A 12500-nucleotide genomic window follows, 5' to 3' on the forward strand; every position below is an offset into this window, starting at 1 on the left:
ATTAAGGGTAAAACTAATTAATTACGAAGTAATCAATAAATTTCACCAAGTAGAATTCGGTATGAAAACAGGACCGTTATACGGTAAATTCTAGTAAAACTAATATTGAGGGGTCAGCAAAAGAAATGCCTCTGGTAGACCCTTTTTAAGTAGAAGGAATGGCTTAGATTTTGGCTGCTATTTCTGAACTTCGGTATGCGGTGATGCATTTCTTTTGCTGACCCTCTACTTAAAAAGGGTCTACCAGAGACCCTTTTTAAGTAGAAGGAATGGCTTAGATTTTGGCTGCTATTTCTGAACTTCGGTATGAGGTGATGCATTTCTTTTGCTGACCCCTCAATATTAGTATATATATATATATATATATATATATATATATATTATATATATATATATATCTTTTATCTTTTATTGATGCGTGGTACACCGTGCACCTGTACAGGTAATGTCGAATTGATGGGGAGGGGAGAGAGAGAGAGAGCCTGTGCGTGTACGTGTGTGGATACCTCGTTGATCTCATCTGTCACGGAGAGCCTGCAAAGTCCAGAACCCAACCATTCCATTCTTTCCTATACAACATCAAAGATATATATATATATAAAAGAAAGAGAAGACTTTAGTGGAAAGAAATAACAACAAAAAATGGAAGAAACGAACAGGTGACTTACTTGATGCAAGAGTAAATGCCGTTAACAAGGCCACGAATACTTTATTCTTGAGGAGAGCGAAGTTGAAGACATGGCGCAATATGTTACCCTGGCAGCACTGGCTTCCTTCATTAAATGTGGACATGGCATCGTTGAACTGAAGTTTCTGGTTGCCGGATTTTTGACTTAAATCTGAATAGCGTCTGTGGTCTAAAGTATCTTGTCTCAAAGTGGTAACGCTGCCACTGTAATAGATGTCTTGTTTAATCAACGGATTGAAATGTGTCGTCGAAAGCCGCCGACGTGGTCCCGTTTGTTTAAGTTCCACTGATGTATTGATATCATGTAGGCTCCTAATTTGAGATTTGTTAACGTCCATCACACTCAAACTGCTAGGTGTCAACCAACCAGAAATCCCGTGGCTCAGTTGATGGCAACTATGTGTATAACTAGATTTTATGTTGCTCACTGGCAAGTTGACAATTTTTATTTTAAAGTCAAGCAAATTGTTTTTTGTCGGCTCTTCCGCATCACTCATTACAGAATCGGAATCCTCGTCATGGTCTGATGAAGGTGAAAAAAAAGATTTAATTAGTTTATATAAATAAATAGATAACTAAATTGTGGGTAATATTAACATTTGGCTAAATTTTAATTTTAACAATTAAACAAGCAATAATTTACTCATTGTCTTGCATTCGTATTGCTTCTCTGAATTATTCTAAGCATTTCTACTTTCCTATGTCAATAAATGTACAGTTGTATACATTTACTTAGGGTTTCTTTGATCATTACTTCGGTAAGTATTGTGAAAAATATACTTCGCCGATGAGATCAGAATAAGATCGAAACATATCCTGAGTTATCTCCCTTATTCTAAAAAGGGAAATAATATTAGTAATTAATTAATATAAATTGCTTTCATCGTATATTTCTTTCTAGTTAGCTTTTTATTGCTCGATATATTAAATATATATCACTAGCTTAGTTGTAATTTTCATTGTTTTCATGCCCGTTTTCCCTCTGGAAAATACCAGAGATTCTGTTTAATTCAGCTCTCAGGCTTGCTTAGTATACTGGAGGACTATTTAAACAATATATTGTTTTGAACGGAGGTATTTAGTTGGTTACGACGACGAGTGTTCTAACTGATTCGATCAATGGAACAGACTGCTCGTGAAATTAACGTGCAAGTGGCTGAGCACTCCACAGACACGCGCACCCTTAATATAGTTCCCAGGAAGATTCAGCATGATACGAATGTGACAACGCTGACCCATTAAAATACAAGTACTACTCATTTTTGCCAGCGGACTGGACTGGACTGGAGCAAGTGAAATAAAGCGACATAACACACCATCGGAAATCGAACTCACGACCTTACGATCTTGAGCCGAATACACTTACCACTAAGTCATGCAACTCCACACTTTGTTTTGAATAATGTAAGAACTAACGAAACAAGGATCAAGCATCATCCGTCATGTAACATATTTCAAAAGTCTAAAATTATTCTCTACATTTAATATTTAATTAAACATTTTTTTATATATACATAATTAGGCTTTCGTACTCACCATCTCCATTTGTGTATTCTGTCCGGAGAGATGACAAATCAGATCTCGATGACCAGCAAAGAGGTCTAAAAACAGACCCACACACAAGACAATTCAGCGCACAACCACCAAGGATGAGCACCGTACCTTTCCAACCATACATAGACAATAGCCATTCGGATAAGTATGGATAGACAAAGGTACCTAATCCAGCACCGCTTGATGCTAAACCTGTCGCCAATGCTCGTTTCTTCTCGAAGTATAGACTCAAACATATATTCGATGTAATGAATACCATTCCAAAACCAATCCCTACAAGAAAAAACAAGTAAAAAAAAGCATGAATTTTTTTTTAGGTTTTACATTCAAAGTATTGCTAAGCAATGTATATCAGTTATCCTAATGGCGATGTTACATATAAATTATTACAAAATCTATAATCTGAAGTATAGGTGTACTCTTCGTGACATGGAACTCGTTCCCTCTTGATTAGTTTCTGGTCCTCGACAAAGGTGTAGTGTGACTCACATTGGAGGATTACTCACATTTCAAGGATGGGACTCAAACATCCTAAACTACAACTGATAAACAAATAAATAAATAGATCTCTGTAGAGAGAGAAAGACATTGGTTAGGATAGGAGCTACTCTCATCAACTTACACATTGTGGATTCATCGCAGTTGCCCATGATAAGCATTGAATAACTTACTATTTTGCCTTTTCTCTCAAGAAGAAATCGCCAAAGAATTGAACTAACTTCATAGCGTACAACAGCCCAGCACTTTGTTTTTGTATAGTGCTGAAAATAAAAGCAACATTCACGTATGCAACCAAAAAAAAAAAAAAAAATCACCCCACACCACCGAGAATACTTTACATAAAAAACGCCTCGTGAAAATACAGAAAACATTATAAAACGTATTAGACAGAAGACACACTTCACGCAAAAAGACAACGAGTGGATCAGCAGAAAATTTGGCTCTGAATCCGTAAAAAGTCTCATCCAGTCATACATACGAAATAAAGAACTGGGAGGCTCTATAAAAAGTAAGATTTAGAATCTACACATCCAATCCAATTTTTTCTAAAACACGATATCCAATAGAGGAAGTTGCCACCTCCACATATTCACTGAGAAAATTAAGAAATTGTATGAAACGAAAACAGATATTTCTAACTCTTCTTGAATAATATATGTTAGGGTTAAGATTTTAGGGTTAGGGTTAGGGTTTTATGGTTAGGGTTTTATGGTTAGGGTTTTATGGTTAGGGTTTTAGGGTTAGGGTTGTCATAAATAACAGTGACAAACTAAATATATACCGCCGGAATTTCTTGTTGACAAACAGCAGCAGTAATTTTATTCAGCTGAATACACGTCATTGATTGGTTCAAATTACCGAAATACTACAACTTTAACGTGAAATAACTTCCTAAATATAAGCTTTTCTCAAAAACGCTAAGAGTAAAAGATGTTTTATGAGACATTCTACCAGTGTCCGAAGTTTCAAAGTGTTTAGTTACAAAAAAATTATTTTTAAAATCTGTCGGTCAAAAGGTAAAGATCCAGTGTACGGCACAACAGCAGTCGAAGGGATTGCCGAACAACGCGAGAAGAAGTGTTGTTGCTCAAGAACACTACGCACCACCCAGTACAGGAATTGAAACCACGGCTTCACGTTCGTGAGTGTAACACCCTTACCACTAAGCCAAGCACCCTCATCATAAAATAATCACTAAATATAGAAATGCTCGTTAACTCATTTATTTATCTGCTTTCATTCATTTATTTATCGCAGACTTAACTGTTTATTATTAAAATTTCACACTTTAAACTTTGACTCACTAACCCATTTTCATTAAATTTGCATTATGCAGTTATTCTCAGTTTAACAGTCTAATCTTTCTCAATTGGATAATGATGATGATAGCTTACAACTCCACGATAGGTGTCACTTTTTCGTCACCGTCGAAACTCTTCTTTGTTTATTTATTTCTTTTCTTCTTCCTCTTTTCCTTCCATCCATCCATCTTTCTTTCTTTCTTTTTTCGTTTCACCTTTCCTTCCTTCCTTCCTTCCTTCCTCTATAGACGCAAAGCAATCCTTATACATCCATAATATTCTCACTCCCTTTTCTCATCCTGCCTTCTTCACTTCCGCTACTTCGGCGTTCAATAACTGCACCTCTACTCTCTATTGCAACTCTACATTATTCTCCTCTCAACACAAATCAAAAACCTTCCCCCATTCTAATGCTCTTAGACGAATCCCAACGTGAAAGAAACACGACTAGTCTTGTAACTCATTATTTTAACACACACACACACACACACACACACACACACACACACACACACACACACACACACACACACACACACACACACACGCACACACACACATGTGCCACTGCCAATAAACATGTGTACTGGTTGCAGTTATACTTTTAACTAATCATTCATAAAATTTTCATTACACTACAGTGACCTTTCCAGTGATTTCAAATGTGACTGATTTACCGAGTATGTTATATTATCAAGTATCATCTATAGGTTGTCAAGCATGTTAGTGTATTGTGTTTTCCCTTTTGTTTTCATTACATATCTTTATCTTTTTGTTCTCTATTTACTTATTTTTGTTCTTGTTGATACTACATGTGTGTGTGTGTGTGTGTGTGTGTGTGCAGGTGAGTTTGTAGGTTGAGTGCGCCTAAGTTTCTATGCTGTTTGTGAAGTGTGTGTGAATGGTGGCTGACTTTGGTTGATGTAAATTTTATCGGATTCTCATTTTTAAAACATAGTAGTGTTGATGGATGTGGTATTGTTGTTATTGCATTCATTGTTTTCATTGAAGGTGTATAGGAAGTCAGAGTCAATTCCAATAAGTATACTGCATCTGCAACATGTTGTAGCGTTGGATTAACGTAGTAGGAAGGTCTTTTTTAATTTTCGCGTTGGTTACTGATCCGTTGTATTTCGGCATATTGATAGATTACGAATGCCTGTATCCTACAATAGTATTCTCGCTTGCGTTCTCGGATCCTTTCACTTATACTGTAGTCCGTTTTCCCCACATTTGTTGAAGTAGTGTCCCTATACTCTTCTTTGCATCTTGTGGGCGTACAATAAATAATTTGTTTGCAGTTTATTAGCGTGTAGGTTGTGTACATTCTACAACTATTGTCAGTGTAGGTCTTTTTAAAAAATAGATATGACTTACGTAATTTTGATTGCGGGATCTGCCTATTATTTGATGTCAAGTTTCACTTCGTGTAGTTCTTTCCTCATCTGCCGTTTTCGAAAAAAGAAAAAATGCTTTTCTGATGGGTCGAAGTTTTCCTTGATCTTCATCGATGCTGATGTCAAGGTCAACAGTGAAGTTTATGTGGAAATGTTGGATGAGAAAGTGTTACCCTGAGACACAGAAACTTTTGGTGACCGTTACATCTTCACTCAAGACTGTGGTCTGGCCCACATATCCAATTTGACACAAAGGTGGTGCAAAGAGCATTCCAGCAGTTTTCGGGACAAGACGATATGGCCTCCTCCGAGTCCAGACATCAATCCCATGGACTTTGCTATCTGGTCCATCTTAGAGTGGAATGTTTCTGCTCGCTCCTATTCAAATGTATCAGATCTGAAGAAGGCCCTTCTGTCTTCATGGGTCAAATTGGATGAAGAGGTGGTACAATGCTCATGCAACTCAGTGACCATTCGTTTGCAGGTTATGATCAAGGCGAAAGGTGGTCATTTTGAAATGTAATTACTGCAATGGTTTGACCATTTACATTAAAATGTGTGTGCCAAATTTCATTATCTTACCTTAAGTTTATTTTGAATAATTAAGAAATATCAATGGGTAAATCTTTCTGGGACACCCTGTATGTATGTATGTATGTATGTATGTATGTATGTATGTATGTATGTATGTATGTATGTATGTATGTATGTATGTGTGTGTGTGTGTGTGTGCGCGCGTATGCGTGCTCGTTATAAAATATTTTGTATATGCTCATGTGTTTACTACCCTCTGTGTATGTTTTAAGGGATCGGAATCCACTAATTACATTTTCTGAACACATCTTAAAATATTCGTGCCAGTATTTTTTTCGCGATGGTAACTACTAGAAAAGCATTTTTTTAAAAAACGGCAGTGTTTTTACCACATCAGGGAAGGTTTTGTATTTCAGATTGCTTATGTAGGTCATAAAATAGTATCATTTAGACATATTTTCGCAGTAGTATAGTTGAAACATATTTTTGCAGTATCCCACGCAATAATTCCTTTTAAAATCCCAATAAAATTCGGTGAAACGTCTGTTTATATTAGATTGATAACAAAATGAAATAGAAAACTTGAAATTTCAAACATTATATTTCTTTTCTAATTCTTTAATTCGCTTCAGTCGTTAGATTGCGGCCATACTGGGAGTCCGTCCCGAAGGGTTTAGTGGAATAAATCTTCCCCAGTATTCATTCATTCTTTGTTTCGTACTAATTATTCTCTCGGTAACCTTTTGCCGAACCTCTAAGTTACGGGGAAATAAACAAATCAATACCGGTTGTCAGTCTGTATAGGAACAAATTCAAAGATACGCACCACACACACACGCGTTTTCCTATAGCCCCGGGCATTGATCGGCCCGGGGCTACAGGAAAAGATGCTTGCCCAATGCACTGCACAGCGGACTGAACCTGAAACAAACTGGTTGCAAAACGAACTTCTCAACCATCCAACAATGCCTACGCCAAGTGGTTGGTTATAAATGATTCTTCAAAAGTTTTAACATGTATGAGTTAAAAATTGTACTGAACAACAAAAGGAACAAATTAAAGTATATAGAACCAAAGAAAAGTGCAAGTTAGTTGTTTTCGTGTATTTGGTTTCTTGAAGGAACATTCTGCGAATTTTACTAGAAATATTACCAACACAACGTTGAATAATGTTGAATAACAGTTTTTATTTTTAGGACTTTTTTATAAAGAGTATGCTATCGCACAAAAAAACGCAGTGCTTTTAGTTTATATAAGATTTTAAGATAAAACCAAGTCCTAATCGTGTCGTATTTCAAACATGTTTACCAGTATAGTTTAGACATATTTTCGTAGTATCCCACGCAATAAGTCCTTATGAACACCGAGTTAATGGCTTCTACTCGACAAAAGCCAAGACGATAAAATAAACTGAAGTAATGCTAAGTGAAGTTAAAATAAGTCAACGGAAACACAAACATGTGACTACTGAAATGTTGTAGGTCATCCAACGAGAAAAAAAGCAAACAAAAACAAGCAAAAAAATAATCGAACGCAAATTAAGAAACAAAAACAAAAGAAACACAAAACAAAGGAACGCAAAACAAGGGAAAGAAACAATCAATGACTCCTCCTAATATTTTAGCTTTGCGTATATTCCCCGTCCTCCATTTACGGGGATATTCATTTGAAAGAAATATTCACAATTGTTTTGTAATACGTAAGGTGGTACATCTTAATACGTTGCCCAATTTAACTCTATCGCCTCGACCTTGGATACTTTCAACAATGCCCCCACAGCCCCAAGAATTTGGATGAAGGGTTCCTATCTAAAGATAATTCGATATCCTGATGCACGGCTTCCCGCTGTACTATTATTGCATAACGTCATTGTTTATTGGCGAGGACAGATGGCAGTGGTTCTTAACTGGGCTCTTGGGCCCCTGGGGTTCCATACAAAATTTTGTTGTTAAAATTTTTACGGGCAATAAAATTGGTTATACTTTTACTATGCACAAAATATTTCAACAATTTTGAAAATACAATTCCTGATAATATTCAGTAATAAAAGTGTAGGGTTTTATTTAAACATTGAATGGCTATGGGGGTCCAGTAGAGTAAAATAGGAATCGGAGGGGGGGTTCCATAGGCAAAAAATGGTTGAGGACCACTGCTCTAGAGTATGTCTTTCGACAGGTAAGTCAGAGGACTGGCTTCATGAATAATGTCTGGGGAGGCTGCTCTCTGTCAGTAGACACATCTGCGGTCATTGATTTTCAGCTAGGCTACTTTCAAGGATTAAAGTAGTGGTTTGTAACAACCAATCGGAATTAGAATTCTATATTTAGAGATGAGGAATTATGTACATTGTTTACATTATTTACATTCGACGGATATTTGTCCTCAACAAACAAGATGAGGACAAATATCCGTCGAATGTAAATAATCTAAATAATGTACAATCGGAATTAGTTTCACCTTCTCTTCTTCACCAGTCTCGGAGGTCGGCCAGGTCATGGGTGTTGCCCATTTTCTTTAAGTCTTAGCCAAAAAAAAAAAAGAAAAAAAAAAGTTGGCTTCGTAATCCAGTTTAAATTTTCAGTTTCAAAACACAGTGTTTACTTTGCTAATGTACCAGAGAAACGTACAAATTACACAACTTTTTGTGCCCTAAAACACCGAAAATGTGATATTTCATACCACTGCAAGAAGCTAATATAATTGCAAATGTTTTTGTAATATTGGTTTCAGATTTTGGCACAAGGCCAGCAACTTTGGGGAGAGGTTAAATCGATTACATCGACTGCAATGTTTAATAAATACTTAACGACCCCAAACAGATGAAAAGCAAAGTCGACCTCGGTAGAATTTGAACACAAAACGTAAAGACGGAAGAAATGCCGCCAAGTATTTTGTCGCCATGTTAATACAGCTGCAAGCGCGCCTTTTTTTTTCTCTTTTTGTAATGTTGTCTTACAGAACAAAATTTGATGTGAGTTTATGTTGAGGTTTTTTTTATGCGATCGGAGTGATAGACAATCTGAAGTGTAACGCGATCAATCTTTCTATTTGCTTTTAGAGTTTTGTAATATTGCATCTAAATGGGAAATCACCAGCAGAAAAGACAGGACCAATTACAGGAGTTTAAAATAAGCTTCAACAAATATATTTGAAAGACGAACATTTTTTTGTGCAGTTGATGTGAGTTTAGTAACGATGAGCATTCAGTCAACAGCTTAATGCACGTCGTTTGGCTAAACTGAAATTAGCGTGGGGCCAGTTTGAAAGACTTAGTAAGACAGACCTGTGCGGAGAGTCGTATGTATGTATGTATGTATGTATGTATGTATGTATGTATGTATGTATGTATGTATGTATGTATGTATGTATGTATGTGTGTGTGTGTGTGTATACACACACATCGCACGCGCACACACGCATACACGCACACACAGAGTATATATATATATATATATATATATATATATATATATATATTATATATATATATAGATATAGGTATGTAGGTAGACAGATAGATAGATAAGGAGAGCGACCCACACAGAAAAATAGATAGATAGACAGACATGTATGCGTGTATCTTTCATCGGTACTCTTCGAACGATATATTTTGCAATTATTGTTCTGCACCGCGTTTCAGACACTCCCTTGTGACTCTCGCTGTTATAAATGCAGTAATCCAGTAATTTGCTCATTGCCAATCTGTAACCAACAATATATATATTTTTTCCTGCCAACTGTAATATAACATAAATATATATATATATATATATATAAATAAATGAATAAAAAATTTATCTTACCTCCACATACACCGTAGATTAAAATCAACAGCTCAACGCTCTCCACCCACGTACTTATAGCAAGCGCTAATCCAGCAAAAAAGCCACCTATGATGGCAACATATCTGTGGCTGAATCGCATCAACAACAGACTAACTACAGGACCTGAAACGACACAATGAAATTATGTAATATCAGACACCCACACAAAAACAATTAATGAAATAGAATAGATTGTTATATTAAATTGTGATATAGTTTATGAATTTGCTTAGAAGTCCCGTTGTTAATCAAGAGCAAACTAAATCTTTACTGTAACATTTTGATTCTATTTATTACTCAGCTGGCAAAAATGAGTTGTATCAGTATTTCAAAGGGCCAGCCCTGTCCTATTCTGTGTCGGGCCGAATCTCCCTGAATCTACGTTAAGGGTACGCGTGTCTGTGAAGTACTCAGCCACTTGTACGTCAGTTTCACGAGCAGGCTGTTCCGTTGATTGGATCAACTGAAACCCTCGCCGTCGTAATCGACGGAATGCCAGTCCAGTTCATCACTAGATCTAAATATAAACACCAGACAGTGAGACAAGCACACGCACACACACACGCACACACACACACACAAACACACATACACACATATACACACACGCATACATACTTACGCACACGACGACGGGATTTAGCACAGTTTCCGTCGAGATGTAGTAGAAGACACTTGCTCAAGATACCATGCAATGGGAGCGAACCCGAAACCACTTGATTGCGAAACTGTTAAAAGAAAGGGGATAGAAAGTCATACCTATCATCATGTGCATTCCAGTTAGTGTTGATCCAACACAAGCTATCTGAGCAGGACTTCCATCAAAATATTTCAAGAGATCCATATAGAGAATGCCGAAGCAGAACAATGTGCCGTCTAAAATGAAGTTTATTCCGAAAGAACTGAGACAAACAACCCAACCCCAGCCGCCATCGGGAGAATGGATGTACATTGGCGACTGGATGCTCCTAAGACTTGTGGATAGAGTTTTCATGGTTGATTTTTCAAATATTCGATGCAGTTATTAAAGAGATTGTTTTCGGAAGTTCTTCTTGGAATCTGAGAATAAATAAATAGATGAATAAAATAAACCAAGAGAATAAATAACGAAATCACTTGATGCAAATGGAATAAAATATTTACGATATAGAATTGATATTTTTTTATAGGTACAAGACAAATTTTGGAGGGGAGTATAGTCAACCAACTGGAGGATGGATAGCAAAATCGATCCCCAGCTGGATTTAAACTTAGAACATAAAAGAGAAGTAACAAAATACTGCCAAATACTAACTTCTTTTAATAATGTTAATAATTTTTTCTATTACAGACATAAGGCGTGGAATTTCAGAGATGTGATTAGACGAATCCATCGATCTCGCTGATTGACTGGTACTATTCTATCGACCCCGAAAGGATAGAAGGCAAAATCAACCTCGATGGCATTTGAAACCATTATAATGATTTCAAATTTTGGCATAAGACCAGCAATTTTAGGGGAGAGGTAACTTGATTACATCGATCTCAGTGATGAGTTGGTACTTCTTTTATCGACTCAGCAAAGATAAAATGCAAAGTCGACATCGGCAGAATTTGAACTCAGAACGCAATGGGCCGTATTTAGCAATGATAATAATACTTTCGTTTATTTGGCAACAGTTACCATTCATGCGTACAAAATGTTTTACAAAGCATCTTCCAAGGCGCTGTAAAGGTACGTAGTTCTATAAAAACGAGATAAGGAGCAAAGACCTCAGTCACTTTATGTAAAGACAAATTTGATACAAATAAGCAGTATAAATAGGTGAATACATACATACATACATACATACGTACATACATACATACATACATACATACATACATGCATGCATGCATGCATACATACATACATACATACATACATACATACATACATACATACATACATACATACATATATACATATATACATACATACATACATACATACATACATATGTGTGAATGTGTGTGTACGTGTGCGCGCGCGTGTATGTGCTAATACAGATGAAAACAAAGAAAAGTAACGCGATCCCATCACATACCATACACGAGTACGAGGATGGTGGTTTCGGGCGTAAGCAGCAAGGAAGGCAACAGTGGAGTCTTCAGACTAGTGGCAGTCTATTCTCCAACAGGAACCTTCAGATTAGAGGCAGTTTCTGCTCCAACAGAAGCCGAACGGTCAGATTTCTTTAGACGTCTAATCCTTCTAAGGTAGATTAGACCACTTCATGCTTCGACAGTCCTTCTTCACCTATTCCTCGCATTGGAACCTAGCAGTTGCAACAGTGCAAGTGAGTAACTTTTGAGTCAGCCATGCTGTGGAAAACCTTGCGTTTGATGCATAATTATTCACATGTTCATTAACTGTCAGCTGAGTTTTTACCAAGAGTCTGTCATTTCGAAGTATTTGGTACACAACATCTTAATTTGGTCCGTTACCCTCCCGCTTTTATAATGAATTGCGCTCTTTAGGCCCACTGTAAAGTTGAAAGATTCTGTAGAGTATATACTTTTTTTCTTGGCTCTTTCAGGTCTTTTTCTATAGGCTCCTTGCTTTTTACTTCTTTTGGCCGCTCCTCAACAGCTTGTAATTTCATCAAGTCTCCCGATTTTATTCCCATCCTCAAAAGACTGCAGAGAAATAGTAGCCTTGTGACAATGGAGATGAACTACT

The 12500-nt window shown here is 36.7% G+C and overlaps 1 protein-coding gene across 4 annotated transcripts in view; it reads right to left on the reverse strand.

The window, feature by feature from the left end:
• LOC115221644 (monocarboxylate transporter 9-like) overlaps nucleotides 1-12500 on the reverse strand; it is an 80949-nt gene that overhangs the window by 25284 nt on the left and 43165 nt on the right. For all 4 annotated transcript variants that reach the window (XM_029791844.2, XM_029791845.2, XM_029791843.2 and 1 more), the window contains exons 2-5: nucleotides 10559-10858; nucleotides 9779-9922; nucleotides 2225-2515; nucleotides 669-1211 (exon numbers count right to left, since the gene is read on the reverse strand). In XM_029791844.2, coding sequence (XP_029647704.1) covers nucleotides 669-1211; nucleotides 2225-2515; nucleotides 9779-9922; nucleotides 10559-10793 — 1213 coding nt within the window. In that variant the 5' untranslated portion in view covers nucleotides 10794-10858. The remainder of the gene's footprint in view (nucleotides 1-668; nucleotides 1212-2224; nucleotides 2516-9778; nucleotides 9923-10558; nucleotides 10859-12500) is intronic.

Source organism: Octopus sinensis, linkage group LG18 (assembly GCF_006345805.1).
Source record: "Octopus sinensis linkage group LG18, ASM634580v1, whole genome shotgun sequence".
Classification (NCBI taxonomy): Eukaryota; Metazoa; Mollusca; class Cephalopoda; order Octopoda; family Octopodidae; genus Octopus; species Octopus sinensis.